The sequence below is a fragment of the Lipophrys pholis genome (assembly GCF_963383615.2).
Source record: "Lipophrys pholis genome assembly, chromosome: 20".
Taxonomy (NCBI): domain Eukaryota; kingdom Metazoa; phylum Chordata; class Actinopteri; order Blenniiformes; family Blenniidae; genus Lipophrys; species Lipophrys pholis.
In genome coordinates this window covers 14,553,863-14,576,516 of record NC_137648.1, presented here as the reverse complement: position 1 = coordinate 14,576,516, position 22,654 = coordinate 14,553,863, and the positions used below count along the sequence as shown (strand labels likewise).

The window sequence follows — 22,654 nt, the reverse complement described above, 5'->3', positions numbered from 1 at the left end:
TCAGGAAACTTTCTGAGGTCTTTTTAAGGAAATCCAGACCTTTCCAGATCTGCAGACACTCTAGTTTTACATAGCTTTGAGCAAATGTTCCTGTTTCCCACAAATAATCACTGCAGATAGTAAAGCTGGATATCTTGAAGGTAACGCCACCTTTGTTGTCCCGCAGAGTAAAGTTGAGGTTTCCAGCAACAGGTGCGGCCAGGGCGAAATAAAAGCGGTGACCACGGAGAGGCTCGTCTTTATCCACCGCACTGATGGTCTGAATCACCTGGAGAAGACAGAAAGACAATGACGATCAGTCAGCTTGTGGATCTTTAATCGATCCCATTGGAGTCAAGCAGCAAAGAGATTAATGTGTGCATGATGTTGGAATGAGCTCTTATTGTCCCTGGTGGTATTAGCTTGAGGAAAGCATTGTCATCAAAGCCTTTGTATATGCATCACTTTTCACTCCATCACAGATTTATATACACGGAGGAATAAATCTTTCTTAAAACACTGAGCTACAGTGCGAGCGAAGTGGAGAAAACCAACTTGATTCTGATTGATGGAAACAATTTGTTTTATAATGTTTGGCTGTGGTTTCGTGTCATTTATCTGCTGAAGTACAGTAAGTGCTTATTTGGCAAGAGCTTGGCAACCTCTTAGAGATAAGTGTTTTCTTTTGGGATGCGATTTCTCCAAAAGCAAATTATTGTCCTGAGATTATTTTTCAATCCTGGTGCCCAGACCGCAACATTTTTAGAGTGTTCAATATTAACTTTCCTATAGTTGCACCAAGAAAAGCAGAAAACTGTGTTTTGAGATTTTATGGTTCAGTGGGAAATGTCAAGCCTCTGTGCGATGTCAAGTTTTGGTAATAATTTCTACCAGGGGTGCATGGCGTTGCAGTGGTCACAGCTTTCTCTAGGTATGCCAGTTTGCGCCCACAATCCAGAAAAAAAGTATTTGAGGCTTATCAGTGACTCGAAAATTACCCATATGCTTTTATTAAAGTCATTTTTCGCTTTATGAAAATATTTTTGGAATACTTTCATGTCAACAAACTGCAGACAGTCGGTGCACACTGGTTGATTTATTCATGTCTGAACATGTGTGTCAGCAAACAACAGCAGCGTTATTATAAAACCCACTGTTCGGTATATGAAAAGGTCAAATTTATGATTACAGAGAAAGTCTACGTTCTGGATATTTCAGATGATTTATAACATTTATACCATACATATTGTAGTAAAACAAAAACAAAACATTTAGTCTGATCCTGTTACAAATATTCTTATACTTCCCCGATTGTTTTTGCCTCATCTGGATTGGGCAATCACAATTCGTTATTTACATGTATTGCAGGCTCGTTTGAACCTCCTGAAAATGCTGCTGTAAGACTTCTGCCACAAACTCCCAACCAATGTCATATAACTCCTATTTTAAAGTCATTGCGCTGGCGTCCAGCTCTTTTAAGGGGTCCAGCTCAGAATTGTGATGTTTCCAGAGCTTTACATGGTCAAAGTCCTGTATACATCAAAGAGCTGCTGGAGCTTCAATTCTCCAGGAAGGATTCACTTGAGACTGAAAACAAAAGGAGGCCGTGCTTTTGAGGTCGTTTACCACGGACCATTTTAAAATGCGACTTGAGACCCACCTTTTAAATCTTACTTTAACCTAATTGCAGATGTCTGTTTCTTGTTGTTCCTTTTGTATTTGACTACTGAAAAGTACTCTGTGGCACTTCCCCTCTAGAAAGGTGACAACCAATACCATAATAATTTTGACTATTCTGAATGTATTAAAGCCCAAACTGTAATGAGTTGTTAATAATGGATTAAAACAGTAAAGGCATTTTCACAACCATTATTGGGAAAGGGTTGGAGAGTGACTGAATGACTATCCCATCCAATAAACCTATTCCTGATTAAAAAAAAACATGCACAAAACCTGGAAAAAAGCATTTATGTTCCAGAAATCAAGTCTTTAATTTATGCCATTAACACATTACTGGCTGCAGATATTATAATTTCAAAGGACTTTTTTAATGCTGCTTCAACCAAATAACTTATTAGATTAAAGATGAATTGTATCACGATAAGAGGATCAAATATCTTTTTACACTGCGGGCAAGTTATTACGTTATGGGCTTTATTACATTGAAACGGGCCAAGAATTTTACATTCTTGGCTGGTAATACGTTATTGGACATTATCGTGTGATTGCTGGAAGATATAGCTTTTCAAGTCTTTACAATTATTGGTTGTGACAAGGCGCTACATAAATAAGCTTTCATTCCTTCATCTAAAGTACAATCAGACTTCCAGATGTTGACCACCACAATAATAAATGCAATCCTAGTTTCCCTCTTAAATGCGGTTCAAAAGAAATGCGCGCACCACGCAGTCAGACATTCCTACTTCATTATTACAAGTATGAAATGAGTCATGATAAGAGCTGCTCTTGCTTCAGGCGATGCTAGACAGGCATTCATATCTGTGAGTTGAACAAGTGAATACTATTTGTTTCTGCCCACTTTATTTTGCCTCTCAACTCACGACTAAACAAAATCTCGCTCCCTTTATTATGTAGCCGTGTTGACAACTATAAATAATGCCGGAAATCAAATTTCCAAATAAACCAATTTATTTACACCCACCAGCATATGCTGTAATGATTTTTCCTTTTCATACAAACATGGTATCTCAAAATCAAGTTATCCCTTCTTGGCAAAAAAAAAACAGAAAAAAAAAAAAAAAAAAAGCAAATGAACACAGAGCTTTAATTTCAGTGACAAGCTTCAGGAGGGAAACAAAAAAAAAAAGGAAAATCTCACTCACTACATGCTGTACATGAGAAGCACATCACACACCAAGATGCCATATGGGCGGCAAATGATAGCCACCATGACGGCCATCAAAGTGGGTGTTACTGCGGCAGTGTCCTTATGAATTTAGATCAAGCCTCCCGAATCCTTTGTAGAAAATCTAGAAACTCAACCCTGTGACAACTCACACCCGTGGACAGGTTCCAAAAGACTCTTAGAAGCAATTCACACTAAATTATCACATCTCACAGCCCCAAACAGCTCTGAGTCCAACAGCAAGACAAAAACAAAATTAAAAAAATAAAAAAATAAATGAAAGGGCGAGGAAGTAGAGGTAAAAAAGAGAAAAACCCAATGATCCATCAGTGCCGAGACATGGATTATCAGTTGTCAGCTGTGATTAAATGCTGCTGGTTACAAGCTGTCAGGTATTAGGGGTTTGTGTAGGTGGCAAACGACGTTCTGCCAATTATTAAAACTGGCAGGCGGGGTGAAAATTCATGAATATTTTACTTTTTCTTAACAAAATTAAAATAGTTGCTTTCATCAGCACGAGTAACCACAAAGTGTTGCTTTTCCCTGCTTCCTTTTTTAGTGCTGCGGCGCGAAGGGAATTCATATGCGAAGGAGAGGCGCTAAAAGAGGTTATCTCTTCTATTTGAAGAACATTTGGGATATCTGTATGTGCAGGCTGAAGTGATGTTTGTGTCAGCAGGTGGATCAGTGACAGGTAGACGCACCTAAACATGCAGCGTGTGCATGCTCGGGTGCATATCACCAAAGCTGCCATTGAGCCGGGGATCATAATAACTCACATGCCTCTCACTCTGTTATGGAAATTTCACATCTGATAGAAACCTTTCATTGTGGCTCCTACACCGACAATGAATCCTATACACAATTTGAACCCTTTGATGTACCCCGAATATTGCAGATGGATTTGGAGCTTATCTCGCGAAAGGTTTCCATTCCTCACCGCTGAGCGAAAGGACTGTAAATCATCCTTAAATCAAACACTTTGTAATGTATAATGCCTTTCATTAGTGCGGCTCTGATGCTAGGCGTTCCAGAGAACCTTTGCTGGGGGAATCCTCTAATGGGTTGAGTAGGAGACATGAGGAGAGAGGCATGGATGTAGACATAAATTCTGGCTGAAAGACATTAACGGCAGCAGCCGACTGGTGCCTGTCGCAAGGCACGGCTGAGGAGGCCTATGAATCAAGGAATTAAAGGTTTTAGAATTTGCACAGGGCTGTGTGTCTGATCAAAAAGGATATTAAAGGACAGAGGTGTCTCTGTTTGTTGCTTTGGTTGGCGGAGGAGTGCATTGTGTAAACAAAATCAGAGGCGTCAACTGCTTCGGTGAGACGTCGCTTCCACTCCAATGTAGCTCAAATTCATATAAAAAAATAAATAAAATTAAACTGGAAAAATATGCAAATTAATGTGAATTTCCAGTCACTCCCCAGGCACGCCAGTCAAACCTCAAAAGAGAGAAAGCCGTAAGAAAATGTAATGGATATATGGCATTCGTGTGAGGAAGGTTAAGTTTGCTGCTAAGTTAGACCTCCACAGTTGAAGCTCGAGTGGATATTTGAGGCTGTTATTGTTTGTGCATCATAATTAATTCACTAAATCTGCTGCACTTTGTCACATTTTGTTGCTATCAATGCATCGTTTTCCTCAGCTCAGCCAAGGGGAAGCGGCTGATTGGCAGGGCTTCAGCTTTTTTCTTTGTTGTTCTGGGGATCGTCGCGAGTGAACTGAAAACGCGCAAAGAAAGACACGAACAGACGCCAATTTATTACTTTTGTTTTTCATCATAGTTCAAGTTGAGGATTTGTAGGTGTGTAGAAACAATTTGGGCACACAAGCACAGAAGTCACATGATTTGGTGAGGATGTTTGGGTGTTGAATCTGGGGAAACATCACGCATTGAAGATGCACTTCAATGCGCCACTCTCCGCCAGCATCTTGGGAAATGCAGGATTTCAATGATTTTTGGAGCCTGACTAACAAAAGAGACCAAAAGTCAGGATATTCCAGCCACTGCGGTTTCAATTCCACTGCTCTTCTTTTAATAAATCTCAAGCGGGCTTCTCAACTTTGTGGAGGGAAGCCATAGAAGGCTACAGTAACTTTTTTGAGAAGAAACACAAAGAAATATGGTTTTCCATGTGGATTTAGTTTCGTGCAGCCTTGAACAACTCCTAACCCCAGGCTTGGTACAAACTTATTTAGAAAACAAAACCACCAGCAATGACCGGATCGACAAAGTTTCACAAACTCACAGCACCAAAGTGAAGCAGCTTGTGAGGATCCTCTGAAATGGTAACATAAGCTGGAGGACGCAGATAATCATCAGTAGAACAGATGACACCTGAGTGAAAACAACATATTTTGTGAGCAAAGGGAAAAGGCGTACTAATGCTTCACCACACTGTGATCCAGGTATTAATGAAATGTGAAGTAGACAACATTTAACTGAGTAAAGGTGGGTATCACACAGTAAACGTCATGTCTGTGCAGGAAGTGAGCATGACAATGTGTCGAGTATTTGCACATGGTAACCTGGGATTTGATCACATACACCTGGAATAAACTGAAAAATTGGAAAAGTTGCAGCTGATTCAGTTTTTGGACTTTATTTACCTCATTGAGTATTAAAGATGGAACTATCAAAATTGTGTATAGAATGTTAAAACAGATCTGTTTAAATGCCATATTAAGGCAGCTACAGTCTTATTACTACCAAGTGGCAACACCATTCGTATCAACATTTGTTTTTTGGTCTGTTGGCTGAACTCATCATTGACAATCGCATTTCTTTTTTTGGGCACCGTTGTGGTTGGAGGCAGCTTTCATTGAGCTATTGTCAAAAGTGTGACTGTACAATGACAATAAAGATTTATGTTATCTTATGTTATTGTCTGTGTATTTTAAATCTGCTGAACCATGTCTAATCTTACAAATACACCACCGATCAAACTAATCATCAAATCCCCTCATTGTATGCATCTCTTCTACGTTGTAATGCTGTATGTCACATTATTTGTTATCCGTCCATCCATTTTCAGATTTTTCGAGCTCAGGGTTGTAAGGTGATGGAGCAAATCCCAGCCAAGTGAATCCTGAACAGGTCGCCATTGCATCACAGGGCAAGCGCAGGTCGACAACCACACACACTCCCATTCGCACCTTTGGGTAATTTTAACCACAGATGCATGTGTGGGAGGAAATCCCATTGGATGGAGAAAACGGACACAAAAACATGCAAACTCAATACAGAAAAAACAACTCAGAAAAAACTCATAACAAAAACTAAACAATTGTGATTATTAGTTAAAGAAATCTGGGAATGTGTTTTTTATTCTGGGGAACTGATGCAGAAAAGAAGGCTTTGCACTGATATGAAAACCCTCCAAATGATGGCCATCCCTTGATATGAGCTTCAGCTAATATTAAAAAAAAAGGGAAAAAAAACAAAAAACTTCTCTCTTAAGTCCAAAGCCAAATTCTGCGTCTGGACTTTTTTTGATTGAAGCCTCCCCTCTTTGGAGTCTAGTTATTTGGATTCAGCTTTCCCCAGACATCGTACCACCTGGATGATTGAGCTGAACCTTCACAGACCGAACCCTGACTGTTCGCTCAGCACTCACAGTAATTCCACAAATAACACCCTGCCAACTAAAAACGTGTCTGTTCTCACAGGCGGGCGGTTCAAACAATCAAGATTTCATCCTCCTCAACAGCATAAGTATGTTAGTGAACTACAGCGGCCATAATTCACTGCAACGGTGACACGGCGCATCTGCGCTGCTTTGTTCGATGGCATTTCCACGCTGACTCAGACTCCGACTGAGGAAACCGTCTGAAATGTAGCCCCTGTAATGAGCAAAGTGATGTCAGCCAATGCAGCATGGACAGACTGAGAGAGTAGTAATGAGCTTGAATCAGACGTTTCCTTTCTGACACTGGCAAAACAAACAATGCACAGCTTTTTTGAAATAACTCTTTTTTTCGTTTCCCCTCATGCGTCGACTTTTAAGTGTTCGACAGTCTCAAAAGTGTATTTATCAGATTCTGAGGGCAATATGAGTGGATTTACAGCCAGGAGTCTTTCATTTAAGCCTCATAAAGCCCCGCTGGCAGATGAGTCATACAATAGGCTCAAGCCAGCCACTTCAAAGTTGAACTAAGAGTATAAATAAGCATGGCATCAAATAGGTGGCACTGGTTGCCATGGCAACATGACAGCTGTCACCAGGGGTTGTGTTGATGAAGAAAGTGGTGGGCCTGCCGTTTTTCACACCCCTCGGTCTGCGTGCGGCTCCGCTGCGACTCTGTACGACATCGGCGCCCAAAACATCACCCGCGCGCGACACCCATAACTGTGCCCTCTGCCGAATCATCGGCCCCCACTCACACATCTGACAACCGCTGCCACGCACACACCAAACACATAAATACATTTCTTTCGCAATCAATACGCACCATTCAACAAATGTCATCTTTCCATCTTACTCCACACGAGCCGCGCTCGCTCATTCCCCCCCATCAGCCGTCTGAATCATTTGCAGAGACTTGTCTTGTCACGAGCTTGTTTGTCGGCACGATGCTGACACGTCGAAACGGCTGGGGCGAAATTCACCTCCTAGTGAGATCTGAGATTAAAAGTGCTCCACGTTGCGTCTTTTTATAGAACCGACAGCATTGCTTCCGCACGTTAATGTTTTCCATGTCCCCGGCGCTTTCACATATCTGATTTCATCTCCAACCTCGTTGCAACACCTACAATAAACTGATAATTTGGATGGTGACAGGTGGTGCGAAGACATCATTTGCCGTGATTGATGTGACAGCTGAGACTTTACACCAATTAGAAAGTTGTACGTAAGAGAGCTTGAAAAAAATTAAAGGTTGCTCTTGACCAAGAGCTTTCAAAGTTTGGCATGAGGGCGTTGGCAGAAATTGGACTGCCGCCCGGACCGCTGCCACACTAAAATGTATTACCAATTAAAAATACTTGACTTTTTCCACTTTATGCTGACAAGTTTTCAACACAGCAAATAGTTGTGAATGAACAGACAATTATCAGAATAAAAAATATGTTGAGATGATCTCAGCTCCATTTCAAAAAGAGAAAAATGTGTTTTACCACTGAGATAAAAGCCTCGTGCTGCGACACTTTCTTACATGTCCTTTCATTTTTTTTGTCCGGGTGAAATGGTTTAACCACCCAAGTCCTCAAACACTCAAATAAGCACTTAACCTTACTAGAAAATTACAAGTGGATGGAAAAATTTTGTATTTGCAGAGGTGATGGCCCCGAACTCTATAGAAGAGCAGGTGTGTCGGCGCGTACAAACAGAAGTAACCAGAAATGGGCAAAAAGGATCTGAGACAAACAGCTTTTCAGAGTGGTTTTACTGTGAAAAACCTTTGTAATCTTGTGAACGTTGTGTCAGCAGAGGCATGCACAGATACTGAAGAACTCTAATAGACTTGGGTGACCTTCAAAAATGACTTAAAAAAATAATCTTGCTGGAGTATTGCACAGTGATTTTCACTGCATAGTGATGCAGTGAAATTAAATCTCAGCTGGAAGTGAGAACATATTCAGTTCTAACCCATTTGCATGTCCTCTCTGTCTATGCATGAAACTTTTGTTGTTCCACAGCTCAAAAGCAACCCATTACTTGTGTGCGGCATGTGTGCTTGTGTGTTTGTGCGTGCATCTCTCTGCTTTTTAAACAATGTCAGCAGGATCATCTGTAGCCTTCACGGCCCTGTTGGATGTACTGGTACGTGGTGGGATGGATAGATGGACGTAACTCATGAAACAGCTTCACTGTCACTTCACAAAAATGTCAATGTCAATTCAGGGCCAGTGCATTTTTCTTTGAAGTTTGCATTTCTGTTTTTGGGTGAACTTTCTCTTATTACTCTGATGTCCACCCATTGTTCAAACACATGTGTGAATGTATGTCAGTGATTGTATTGTGTGTGCAGGCATGGGATGGACTAGTGACCTATTCCAGGTATAATCTACTTTTCACTTGCCTTTAACTCAGGTATGTTTGAATTCCCGTGTCCCTGTATATAATTGGATTAAGTCAGTAAAAAAGATGGATTAATTCCTGGTTCTTTAATGTTTTCCACATTTTATTTTCGCAACTTATTTCTTGTCTTGGACCATGTATACAAGATCTCTCTTGTGACCGCTGAGAGACAGTCCACTGTACTGTTTCATTGTTTTGGCTTTCTTTCTTTCTTTTTTTTTTCTGTCCTATTGTGCTTTCAAGGACACGTTTTCGTCTCTCTGTAATCCTCCTGCTCATACTGGCCATGAAGGCAAAATGTGTTGTTACTGTTGTTTTATTGATTTTATTATCTTATGTTGTTGACATCAACCTGCTGACGAGACTAAAGACGGAAATTAGCCGCGGGCTATAATCTTGCATATTTACATGTATATGTTCATTAATATGTGTTGTCCCTGTTTTAAATAAAATAACTCAAACTCAAACATACATTCAAACCTTCGGGCAATTTAGAGGCCCCTGTTTCACCTGTGTTTGGACTGTGGGAGGAAGTTGGTTTAGCTGGGAAAAACACACCAAACCTACCTGGCCTTATGTAGAAAGCAATGGCTCCCCTTGATAAGGCCCCCAAACCTGGACGTAAACTGGATATTTTCCCACAAGGATACAAATAAAATCAAGCTGCCTCTAATGCATATCCATTTCTGAAAAGTTGTCCTATGAGAAACTCCAACAACATGAAGAGATTAAGTAAAAAAAACAAAAAGATTTGAGGCTGCTTCTTCATATTTGCTACTCAGATGATAAACTGAAAAAAAGTGACTTTCACACTGAGTTCAAAATGTATGTGTACAATGGAAGCGCCGCAGCTGAAAAGCTCAGCCAAATGACAATCATTATCTGTCACCAAATCTGACTGCGGCATAATCTGATCTTTGTCGACGTTATTTCACTTTCTGGCAACACGGACTGAAAGACTCCAATCACTGGTGCCCAACATGCATCAGTCTCTGGGGGACGCTGCAGAAGTGCTGGGAGGGGCAGAGAGCAGATTGGGGGCAGCAGGATGCCAAGTCCACTCATGTATGTAATGGTTACACTGAACTGATATAACGTGACCCCCCCCCCCCCCCCCCCCCTCCCCACACACACACACACACCCCAACAACTCCTCGCTATCCCCACTGCCCCTGCCCCTTCCACCCCATCATAATATCAATTAATATTATGGCAGAAGACAGACACACCGATGATCCGTAACAAGTGGCATCTCTGGAGAGAGCTGGTGCCATGAGACAGCCTTAATTAGGCCTGAAAAATGGCAGGTTATTCCATCCTTGCACTCCCTGTTAATCTGTGCTACAGAGCCACCGAGTCAACCCTGGCCCCAACTGGCAAATGTTATTATTTCATCTTTGTCGCAGCTGTGAATAAGCCAATGGGCGTGACAGCCAGGCAGTGGGCGGCCTAAGATTTTTTCTTAACAAAGCTTTAGAGGAAAGCGGGCACCGTTAGTGCAGCCAACTGTTCCCTGCTAACACCGGACACGCGCACACAACAGGAGCATTTTAATTAATTAGGAATCATGGAGGTGCTGGAGCACACATCTGACAGGTTAGAAGTCCATCCGGCCTGTGTGGTAACAGACAGCCGACACCTCGTTGTAATTCAAGCTGGGTTTTCGCATTCAAATGTCAACCTCTCTCCTTCCCTTTGCTCTGTATGTCTTTTTGGGTGTAAATTTCATCATGAAATTTCCATTTTGCCTGCCTTCATTACTCAGTCTGAAGGTGCAATCCCTATGGTGCACTTCAGTGTTGCCTAACATAAGGGCTGTATTTGAATGGGATTGAATAGAAATTGGAATTAGCGAGAAAAAATAAAAATAAAAAATGAAAACAAGCTCCTCTTGTCTGTAGTAGTGATTTACTCTAACAATAAGGTGAAGGGGAGGACAAAACAACATCATCAAAATTCATCCAAACACTTGAGGTGAACCGCGGATGTAAATATTCTGTTGATTTCATACTTTGGGGAACAAAAGTAAGAAATCATACGTTTAAAATATGACCTGTAACACCATATATCATTATAATGCTATTAACTTCACACATGATTGATACGGGAGATGCAATAGGAAGTGAACTTGTCATAACATTCTATTGAAGTAATACAGGAGATTCGTGTATTTAACAGATGAGAGAAAACATGTGTAACGAAGGCATACAAACTTTCCGAACATTTCCAATGTGGGGAAAGAAAGTCCAGAAACAAATTTGGTATTTTAACTTTCATGTTCACGCGCGAGAGTTGGCAGCCTTGCTCGACTTGGATACAATGATTTGATGGGTTTTGTCTGGTCTGGCAGTGAAGTAGTTTTAATCATTGTGAGAGGAAGATGGATTTTATTCTTCCCAGCAATAAAAAATAATTCAGAAGCATCGACCAGAGGAAGGGTGGATCCGTCCCATCCCGTCTGGTGTGTATCTTGTTGACCTAACGAGACAACTGTAAAATTGCTGTGTTATAATGTCATGTGGGCCATTTGAACAGACTTTCGCTGCATATTGTGCGCAGTGACCTGCACCTTCTCCCTTTGAATTGTAATTCCAGATTGAGCTCGATTTTCATATTTTGCACAAAATTCTAAAGTCACTTGAACAATAGACAAGTCATTTAAAATAATTGCTAAGAAGCCTCTCTTTCCTTTGTAAAACAATCGATTACATTGGTTTAATTTCTTTACAGCATGACATCTTTATTTGTTAAATCTCTTTCTATGCATTTATTCTTGGAAATAGTTTTTTTCAATAATCAAAAAACACAGATTGCATGATCATAAAACTGAATATGGTCTCCTTATGCTTTTCTTTTTTTTTTTTTTAGCATTTTATACTTAGAGCCTCTCAATATTTCATTCTGGAAAGGTTTTCTAAATTTTTTTTTTAATCTTTTGAAATATTTGCTATTATTCTGGGTCTAATTGTCGTGTTTTTGTTCTTCATGACTGATGAGCTCCAAACTTTCTAACAAACTGTTTGGGAGAAAAGAGGACGCGTGTGTACTTGCTGCACTTTGGAGAAAAAACATCACGCTGCAGTCAGGTTGAAAACAAAAGTGGAGGCATTTCCTCACACAACCCCGCATCCGCCCTGTTTTATATGTCGGGAGCGTCTTGACTATTCAAATGTTTAAAACCGCCTCCAAGCTACAGCAGCTCATTTTGACTGCGCCGCTTAAGGACTGTAGAGACGGAATTTGAATGCATGGCGTGAGCCGGCTGGATGGACGAGGACAGGGGGCCTCCGTCACCAGCAGCTTCCTCGCTTTACAGCAGAGCCGCTCCCAGCTACACCTTGGGGGAAGCTCACAGCTCAGCCATCACTGGCATTGAGTAAGCAATCTGTCTGCTTCAGCTGAGTAATTACAGATCTGCTGTACCTTTTCCTGCTGATGATTCTGTCACGGGCAATCGCTGTTGCTATGTCCTGGGGGCTGGTATGATTGTCGGGGAATGACTTTGTTTCAGTCTCTGTGCCATAATTTATCAGGCGCTAGTGGCTAAGAAGTGTACAAATTATCTTCTGAATTAGAAAGTTGAAATATTGACGGGTGATAGATAGTTGCTTGTGTTGCTCTAAATTTGATATCAATAAGCGACAAGAGTCGTGTGACAATAAATGGCAGGATCATTAACCAAAAATAGACACCCAGATATGGTAGAATGCATTGTTCAATAATGATGGCAAGTCGTGTAGGGGCAGTGATCACTGCAGCAAGTGTTATGCCCAGGGGATAAACCTGAAGAATTAGGACAAATATATATATATATATATATATATATATATATATATATATTTACACACCTCACTTAGTTGTAAGAAAGTTTTGCAGGCTTAGAAAAAGGGGAAACAAAATAATGCCGCAAATCCATGTAACCTCACTGAAAATGAGACCGACTCTGTGGTCAAGCATTGTGCACACAAAGAAAAAACAAACAAAGAAAAAACAAACACATACAGACATGAAATATAGTGTCTCATTTTTGCAAATGAATTCATTTGCTATTTTTGTTCACCCTCCAGTGTTCACACTGAAAAACAACTCCGATATATGAATGCAAATAACATATTTAAAAGGGACCTAATAGGCATTTCCAATACAATGCATCATTCTGATCAATTGTACTTATTCAGGTCTGCACGCCTCTTTTACCCTTCGTCTCTGATTGTATTTTCCAAATGCCAAGAGCAGACGAATCGTCGCCACAGACACACAAGTCATTTAGCAGCAATGAGGCCACCTACTAAACAAGGGGAAAATGCAATGCTTGGTTACGGCCTCTTTGCCCTCCCTCTTTTCCTGGACTGAGGTCTGAAATCCCTCCTGGTTACCTTTGCATCAAGTCGCGATGCATTTTATGCCCCGCTGTGCTTAGTGCCGATTATATAATTACAGTAAGATTCCAAATGGAGTCCAGTCGTCTCAGAACTCCATTCCAACCCAGCTTGAGATATGACATTAGGCTGTGATATTATAGTGGATTAAGGCCACAGGCAGAGTCAAGCACTGCCATTACTTTTAGTGTGCTTTGGCAGTATGGACTGAGATAACACGTACAATACCTACCATTAAATCTTGAGGATGTGCCTCATGCTAATGATGCTCTATCCCTGGACTGACCTCGAGCTGTGAAGAGGATACTATATGTGCACAGCAGACTTGTTTGGAGGAACAAGCGAGAGTTTTAATGGCTTTGAGAGTCAGCAGGATGCCTTTGTGAGTCAAACTTCAAGCGAATGTGGAGAGGAGGGAAAACGAAAAAGGAAGCGTGGACTAACAGCAGAAATGTTTCTTTGTCTTACCTGGCCTGGCATCGCGTTCTCACAGAGGAGAGTTTCGTAGTCTATGGCGAAAACCGGGGCATTATCATTTATGTCCAGCACCGTGATGAGAGTGATGCCTTTCCCAATTTGGGTCGGATCCTCTGAAAGAGAAAGATAGAGAAGAGAGTATGATGATTTCTGCAAACTTTCTCTTTAAACACTTTAATTCTGCTTTAGCGTTGCATTCGAGCACTTGGCCAAATTATAGAATATTGATCTTTCTCGTGTGTGTTAATTAATCACAACGGAGAAGGAAGAAAGTGCTGCTGTCATGAAATATGTAGTGTGCTTCCAACAGCTGGCGTCCTCTCACTCTCTGCTGTGGATCAGCCAGACTGATTAGACTCGGTGCGGGCTTGTTGTCTGGGAAGGCAGCGTGTGCGAGCAAGCCATCTTGCACAGACAGCTTCGCGCCTCTGTCGGCCTGACACACACTGATGGCTAAATGGCTGCGTCTGAGTGCAGGATGATGATTTAGCCTGGCGTCGCCATGATGCGGACAGCGATGACGCTCTGACATTCGGGGCCGGCTGATTTGATGGTGATAAAAAGGACGCGCGGAGCTCGGGGCCACAGACTTGTTGTCGTCGGCGTGGTGCGGGCAGAGCGGATGAAATGTGAGTGACTGCAGCTCAAACGCACAGCATCCCTTCAACCAGAGAGTCCCGGCACCCTGTTCAGTTACAAAGAACCCATTTACTATAAATACTGTCATAACACAGCACAGGGGCAGTGGATTTTGTAGCCAGTACATGAAGTCAAAGATGTTTTCGGCTAAAAACAGCGGCCAAGTGTCACTATGTGTCAGGAGCCAGCACCTTATGCATGAGGGACCGTTGTGACATTTCATATGGCTATTATTACATGGTGCCTTCTCTTTGTTGCTATATCAGGAAGCGCTCACACTTGGGAATCAACCAAGTAGTGCATCTGTGTGCCGTTAGATGTAAATAAAAACACATCTTTGAAGCAAGGACAAATAAAAAAAATAAAAAAAAAAAGGTTTCGAGAGAAAAAAAAAAAATCCTTTTTTTTTTTTCTCTATACAGCACTCAGTCTGAAGATGTGAAAGGAGAGGAAGTGCCAGGCTGACAGGCTGGTTGTCTTTTTTAACTTATAGTGATGTGACGCAGCTGTCTACAGTGCTCAGCAGATAGTGCACTGATGATTGTTGTCCGATGTGTTTTCATGATGGCGGAGGAATGATAGGAATCATAGGCAGGGGGAGGGAGAGAGAGAGAGAGAGAGAGAGAGAGAGAGAGAGAGAGAGAGAGAGAGAGAGAGACAAAAAAAAAGGTGTTCATGTCCTTGGAGCCATTGACAGATGAACAAAAAGGCACGCGGCGCTTCTTCACATCGCATTAACATTGTTCACCCGTGGGTGAGATCGCACGCCCTTAGTCAGCATCTCGTCCCCGTGGCTCAGGGAGACATGGAGGTCAAAACGACCGTCCTGCGTGTGAATTAACATTCCCCGACAGCCCTGCAACAACCCCAACAACTCCGCACTGTATTGTCTGCAGCACAAAGAGCTATGGGACATTATAAAGTGGATAACAGGAGGACAGAGAGGATCTAAGATTTCATAACACGTTAACTGACAGTTTGCCAAGCCTGAGGGGTATATTTTTACATTTCTTTAACTTCAAATGGAGGTAGACAAAAGTAGTGTGGGTGTGTGTGAACGTGTGTGTGTGTGTGTGTGTGTGTGTGTGTGTGTGTGTGTCTGTGTGTTACTGTATACGAATAAAAGTGCTTTGTTCCAACATGACCTCTTTTGACTGTGAAACTTTATACCTTGCTCAGACAGGAGAAATGTTAGGTTGAACCGAAGCGTACGTGATAAGTATATCTATTTTGTAAAATGTCAGGATAATTGTGTTTCAAATTTCAAATGGAGTCGGGGGACATGCATTTGTGGGATGAGCAATAGAGCGAGTTACGTCTGTGACTTTTCTTGCAACAAGAAATAATAAACAAAGTAGAAAACTGCTGACCTTTTGTGCAATGTTTAGCTTCCAGCTTATGCTGTTTATCACATTTAACTGAATCAATAGGTGGTTGTAAAGTCCACGCAGACGTGAGAGCGAGTTGTTGACAATGTGCGACACGGGTGTGAAAACAGTATCATTACCATTGCAGTCGGCTGGTGAGAAAGGAGATTTGAATTTAAAGAGATTTCAGAGGACACCCCTTTCCAATCTTTATTTCAAAACTTGGTCACACTTGTGCAGTAAAAAACCCAGACAAGCCTGCTGCTGACACGTTACGGGTTGCTGCGCTGCGATTGGACAGTTGAGAACAGTCGTCCCTTGATCGCTGAAGTACGGCTTCGGAGCGTTTAGCCGAAAATAAACTCACGGCTCTCGATGGCGAAAATGGTGAGGTTGTGGACTGAGTTGGCTTCTCGGTCCAGATGCTTGGCGGTGCTGATGACCCCACTTAGAGCGTCCACATTGAAGAAGCGCTCCAAGTCTGTGTTCCTGTCAATAGAGTACCTGGACACACACACACACACACACACACACACACACACACACACACGATAGACACACTTTTGGAAATCCTTTTTTGGATGGTGGTATTGATTTTTACATTTTTAGTGTTTCTCATACACGTAAGAAAAGATTGTGGTTATATCTTCTCCAGGAACACTGATATTTTTCTTTTCCTTTTGTACAGTACAAGATATATTAAATCACAAAAAAAACTGGCTTTACACACTTGTTGTTTTCCAATATGCCTCTTAAAAGTACTAATGATAAACTCTAGCCTTCAAACTGCTTCAAATATAGAACCGAGGCACCAATTCTTAACTTTATCGCAGAAGTGAAACAAAACCCTATTAAATTTTTACAACAACGAAAACTGCCTGCTTGTCCCTCAGCATACAACACTGATCAAACCCTTTCAATACCCAGCAACTCGTATTTCTTGGGAAAATTACAACTTCAATTAGCTTACATCCAAAGGGTATTATTGCAATGTAATTCGACTCTTGTGGCTGCATTAGTTCCACAATAATTTTAATTTCAACAGATGTAGGGAAATATATTGCAGACACTGATAACACTCACAGGAGCAAAAAGAGGCAATTTAGAGCAACAATAGTGCAGTAATTTGATTTTCTGATTAAGATTACTGACAATCCTAACAGACCGAGCATGAACGCCATACAATATTCATTCAATTAATGCAAAGTAGGTGGGGATCTCGGGAGTGACACTGCACAGATTGACGACGGGAGCCCTTGTTTTGAGTCGCAAATGCCACGGCACAAGTGTTGAGCCTTGACCCTCCTGCAGGAATGCCCTTCTCTTGTTCAAGATGGCATTTTCATTTTTGCAAATGCTGCACTCCTCGGCCCTCCCACCATCTGGCACCGGCGCCGTGACAGCCACTCGAGAGGTTTACGGAATCTGTTTGTAGACGATGTGGAGTAGCTGAATGGATTCCTCTCTTTGTTTGGATATATGCGAAGCCCACTTTCTCCACAACAACTCGTTACATCTTTTCAAGCAGCGTGGTAAAGAATGGTAAATACGTTGTCACTTTACTTGAGTAATTTTCCCATATTCTTACTTCACTTTAGTATTTTAAAGCCTCTTTCTGATGGGTTTTACCATCACTCACTCTCCAACACAAACACCTGTACTTTTTCTCCTCATTCTCCCGAAACTGGTTCGTTACTTGTTTTATTCTCTGCTGATGAAAAGACAAGTGCAAGACGGCATTGAGTGGAACGTTTTTGATAAAGATTCAAACATCAGCAGCAACATGGACGAACTTCCTGTTTCACAATGAAAGATGTTGATTTAAACTGGGCACGTTTAAGGCAACCAAAAACGGGTCATGTAAAGGGACCTACAAAAGGCTTACTTGCTTTATTCTCAAAAGCTTTAAGAACAAACTGCTATTGCAAATGACTTAAAATATCATTACAATAAATTTGTGCTTCGTACCTAAATAAGTTGACCTTATTTGGGTTTAGGATGCTTAAAAGCAATATAGTGTATTATGAAGGTTAAAAATAAATTTGAGGACTAGTTTTTTTTCTTTTTTTTTTTTTTACTTTGGCAAAAGCACTAAATCATCACTTCTACTTTTTTCAGAGTCTTTCATTATTTATTAAAGTGTCTTAAGTTAATATTTACTTAAACCCTTACAGCACTTTTAGAAATTGGACGGAATAGTAAATGTCATAGATTTTGTGATGAAATGATATTTGTAAACCAAATTTGTGGCCAAAATCATCCATGTTATATAATTTCTCTGAGTTGGATAAAGTTCTTACTGAAGGTCTATGAAAGCGTCGCTGCACATAGGAGGAGTGTTAACGTATTTCATATCACCATCCACATTTCACCGAGAGTGGGCCTAATCAGTAAAATGACAGCATAGTGAGGGATAATCTATAAAAAAAACACAACTCCAAATATTTGTCCATTAAGTCAAACAGAAAAGTACAGGCGCATGACAATTTATTTCAATACCTTCAAAAAAGTCTGGCGCAAAATACAATGAAAAGCCAGAACGCCATGTCTCTTTCAATTTTATTTTGTTGTAGTTTATAGATTTAAAGAAAAGTAAATCATAATGACATGTACGCTTATGCATCTTTAAAAAGCAAAATGTTCTGGTCAAGTGAAGATTGTTACTACTTTTTCTACCTTTTATTTAGACATATGTGTCACCAGGTGTAAAAAAAAGAAATAAAAAAATCCTTCGTACCTGATTGCGTTGTTGGAGGTGTCTGGGTCATGGGCAGAAACTCTCCCGATCGAGGTGCCCACTTTGGCATCCTCCGAGACAACCAACTCGCTGAGTGCTTTGGAAAAGACGGGTGGCTCGTTCACATCTTCCACTGTCACCTTGACTGATGTTGTGTCGCTAAATGAGCCCAAGCTCAAGAAGTTGGAGTCAATATTCCTATTTGTGGCTTCGATTCTCAGAGAAAAGCTGCTCTTTGTCTCAAAGTCTAAGGGCTGTAGAGGAGAACCAAAAGAAAGACATTAGAAAATAAATGTTAAAATGAAAGAGGTTGTAAAGAGATTCCATAAATGTAAAGACTATACCAGTGTGGCAATTCTACACTTCAACCAGGTAGAAGAAAGAAACAATTCATATGTATGTAAATCTGTAAATCATTCAAACAATTCCCAGGTATTGATCACAATTAGAGATGTGGTCTCTAAACGCCCATTAGAATTTTACATGCGGTCTGACTTAAAGTAATTGGGTGATGGATTATAGTTACTTTGCACTCTGAAAGCAATAATATTGATTTCAAGAAAAGCACACAACATGGTGGAACGCATTGTGAGATGACTGCTTTTTAGCACATGTTGTCTGGCTTATTGAACCCTCCTTTGCAACGCGGAATACACTGCAAGACAACATTGATTTGACGCTCTGGTGGCTCTCTCCCATGTTGTATATTATGTGAGTTTGGTGCAAAACAAACAAAGGATCAAATTGGTCCATCTGACTCAAAGTGCTTGTGGCCAACAAGGAGTCTACCTCTTCTACTAAAGAGTGTCAGCGATGAACTGTCACATCCATGTGGCCTGCGGAGACCATTTCAAGTCTTGCAAAACCCTGAAATGTGAAGCATCAGCCACGAGCTCTGGAGCATGCAAAAATGAGGTAAGAATGTGCAACAAATCCCCCCTGTAATTGAACAAGTGGCTGTGTTTTTTTTTTTTTACATTTAAAGCAACAGAAGGCAGGTCTCACATACAAACAAACATTCTTGATAAATGATTAAAAAGTAAAGGAGAGACATTTAGCGTTTTGAGACCATTCATTATTGCCATGAAAATGATAGAATATATACCTAAAAATAAAATGATGTTTTATTAAATACATTTCATATAGAAGTTTTGCATTTTGTGACTAACATTTTTCTTTTTTCTTTTTTTTTTTCAGTGAAGGGATTTTATTGGATGCAGTGGTTTTCTATGCCAGATGTTAAAGGGTAAATATTCAAAGACAAAGACACATTTCTAATCTGAATATCCTCCAGTAATCATTCTGGTAGGCACAGACAGATCAAAGAGGCTTTAGAAAAAATCTCACAGAAAATAATCTCTTAATCATATATATTGTGTGTGATTGTGTGCAATTACCGGCGACACTGGAGCTCTGAACATTTTACTCTTGAAACAAAAAGTTAGAAGACGTCCTACTACATTCAGCTGCAGCACGTTTAGGATTTAGAGTCATTATGCAAGACAAAAGAGGTTATTATTATGTTTTGTTGTATGGAAAACACATCTCACAAAGTCTCTCCTAATGCCTGCTGACAGCAACAGCCTGTCTCTACACTGAGTCCCTTTCATTCCTAATAAAGACATTACATTTAAAAATGAGTCACTTTGTAGTTTCAACTTCAACAAATCCTCAGTCAGTCAATGAAACAGCTGGCCGCTGTTGTTTTTAGGAAATGTGAGTCGCACAAGCGTAAATATTACATTACAATGGAACTATTTCAAGCTTGGTTTTAATTCACATTAAGGAAATCTTACGGCTCTGGTCTGTGAAAATGGTCCTCACTCAAAATGAACCACAGCCCTCATGTTTATCTCTGTAAGTAATGTCATCCAGTGCAATCACTCAGCTCATTAATGTGCTTTTAGGAGTTTATGCATAATGATTGAAACACATTCATGTTAGTGGTTATTGTTTTTATTTGGACATCATCCAGACTGCAGAAGAAAGGCAACTACTTCTTCTTTAACATTTAACCAGAGATGGTAATAGAGATTATAAACGCTCCACACAGATCTTAATGTCAAAGGCGGAGATGTCTTCAGGTGATGGCTGACCACTAAGAGTCATGGTTGAAGCACTCGTCATATCCATTCATTGAGGACACATACCTTGCAGCAGTATAACACAATACTGCTGCACATTATTGGCTTTAATACATTTAAAATGGCCAAAATTGGCAATTATTTTAAATTATCGGTTGATACAAAAGTGCTTCCTTTGTTGTAACTTTGATAGGTATAATCTGAAAGAAAATACCTTTACCTGTTTTCTCTTGCCACAGAAAGTTCAGGTTATCCTCACACATGAAGGTTTGAATTGCATCAGTGATACGAGCTATGGTTTTACTTGGCAATGATCTCTGATGCCCCTTCTGAAGATCTTGGTTGCGAATAACTGCTTTATGACACGGATTAATATTAGAGACAATATGTGTTTTTTTTCACTGTAGTTTAGTTTTTGTTATACCATTTGCAACATGAAAAAAAAAAAAAAGAGTCACCATCAAGTTTCCCTTGTGGCCTCCACCTCAGCTATACGTTATCGCTCATTGCACAAGTGACATCGTCAAAAGTGACTTGGTCAAAAGGTTGCAGGTCGATAAAGTTGCCTTCTCAATCTGACTTTGAAGGGGCAGAGTTCAGTCTTTGTAAGTTCAAAAACCCAATTTTCAAAGAGCGGTTCCATAGACAGCCTGATCCTAATCCCTGAGTTTTGACTGTACCTTCAGCAGGATGATCATTCCCTCTTGCGTGTTCTCATCTGTAGTTATGTTGAACAGGCCTGGCCCGTCGCCGTCCATGATCCTGTAGTCCATCTCTGCGTTGGAGCCTATATCAGCATCGGCCGCTTTGATTCGGGCCACCACAGATTGCACCGGTAGCGACTCCAGCACTGTGTACTGATAGCTCTCTGGAAGAGGAAGGACAGGAGCGGATGTTGGTAATGGATGTGCTTATTTCGCTACCAACTCGCCTCCCCAGCAGCTCAGATTCTGCTCTACCCCTTTCAGCCTTGATTTCACTGTGTGGCTTTTCAATGAATTCATGTTGCATAACACAGACAGACAGCAGCACTACCACACATGGAATAAAGAACCTCGCTTCCACTTTATACTGCTGCACAGACGGTGCAAGAAAGGCGATGGAAAAGTAAAATATGCAATTGGGAAAGAAAAAGCAAATTGCAGTTTTCATATTTCTGTAAGTTTTGCCTTTGAAATATTATATTGAGGAGAACAGAGGCCTTCCTAAATGCAATATGGATGTAACCGGGGATCCATTCAACCGGAAAAGGAGAAAGTATGGGGGGAAAAAAATAATACAAGTCACCCTTAGATCTATTTGGTACATTTCACAGGATGAAATGTCCACTCCAAAAATCTATTACTCTCAAACTTTCCATTGTGTTCCCTGAGCTTTTGTTTGACCCTTCGGATTTAAAGCACTCTTGTAAGAATAAAGAGGGGAATCATATTCATAATCATAATCTCCCCAATCACCATGGCAGAGCTCATTACCAGACCTTTCTGTGTTCCTCACTGTGTCTCCCTCAGCCACCGTCTAAATGCTAATCTGCCTGACATTGTTTGCCGCCATGTAATCTTTATAATGGCTTTTTAATTTGCCGTGGAATAGCGGCTCTTTAAAAGACCAAAAAAAATTGCTTTCCTCTCTCCGTCTCGCCCCTGCACCTACATACTTGCCCTCCACTCTACCTCCACACCCCGAGGCCTGTCCTCACACACACTGCTAACCTTGGCTTCTTCCCCCTTGAACTAGCTATTGCTCCTGGACTCTATCGCCTCTGATGCTCCATAATAGCGTATCGATTCTGACCCATGACCCCATAAACGCGACAGCGGGAGCGGAGCCCAGAACCCCTCCAAAGTGTCTTTCTTCTCAGCGTGACACCACTGGGTTAAAAACGACATTGATGACTTGTTGTGCAAACTTGAACCTTTCATTCCCCCAAGGGACCAGCAAATTGACTCAGCTTCATGGCAGTCCAGTGGCGAGCGCACCAGCCAGACAGTGGTTGGGCTATCAGCGGTAAACCGATTGCCGGCGCTTCGGATTATCATGAGAAGCACTGCATGTCTTTGAATCCTAAAGCCCGGCCTGGAACCCATTAGCAGCCCGTGA

General features: G+C 41.0%; 1 protein-coding gene across 1 annotated transcript in view; it reads right to left on the bottom strand.

The window, feature by feature from the left end:
• LOC308125838 (cadherin-7-like) overlaps window positions 1–22,654 on the bottom strand; it is a 112,260-nt gene that overhangs the window by 15,236 nt on the left and 74,370 nt on the right. Inside the window, exons 6-10 of the mRNA XM_080489852.1 lie at window positions 21,235–21,422; window positions 18,471–18,724; window positions 16,101–16,237; window positions 13,719–13,840; window positions 151–268 (exon numbers count right to left, since the gene is read on the bottom strand). Coding sequence (XP_080345978.1) covers window positions 151–268; window positions 13,719–13,840; window positions 16,101–16,237; window positions 18,471–18,724; window positions 21,235–21,422 — 819 coding nt within the window. The remainder of the gene's footprint in view (window positions 1–150; window positions 269–13,718; window positions 13,841–16,100; window positions 16,238–18,470; window positions 18,725–21,234; window positions 21,423–22,654) is intronic.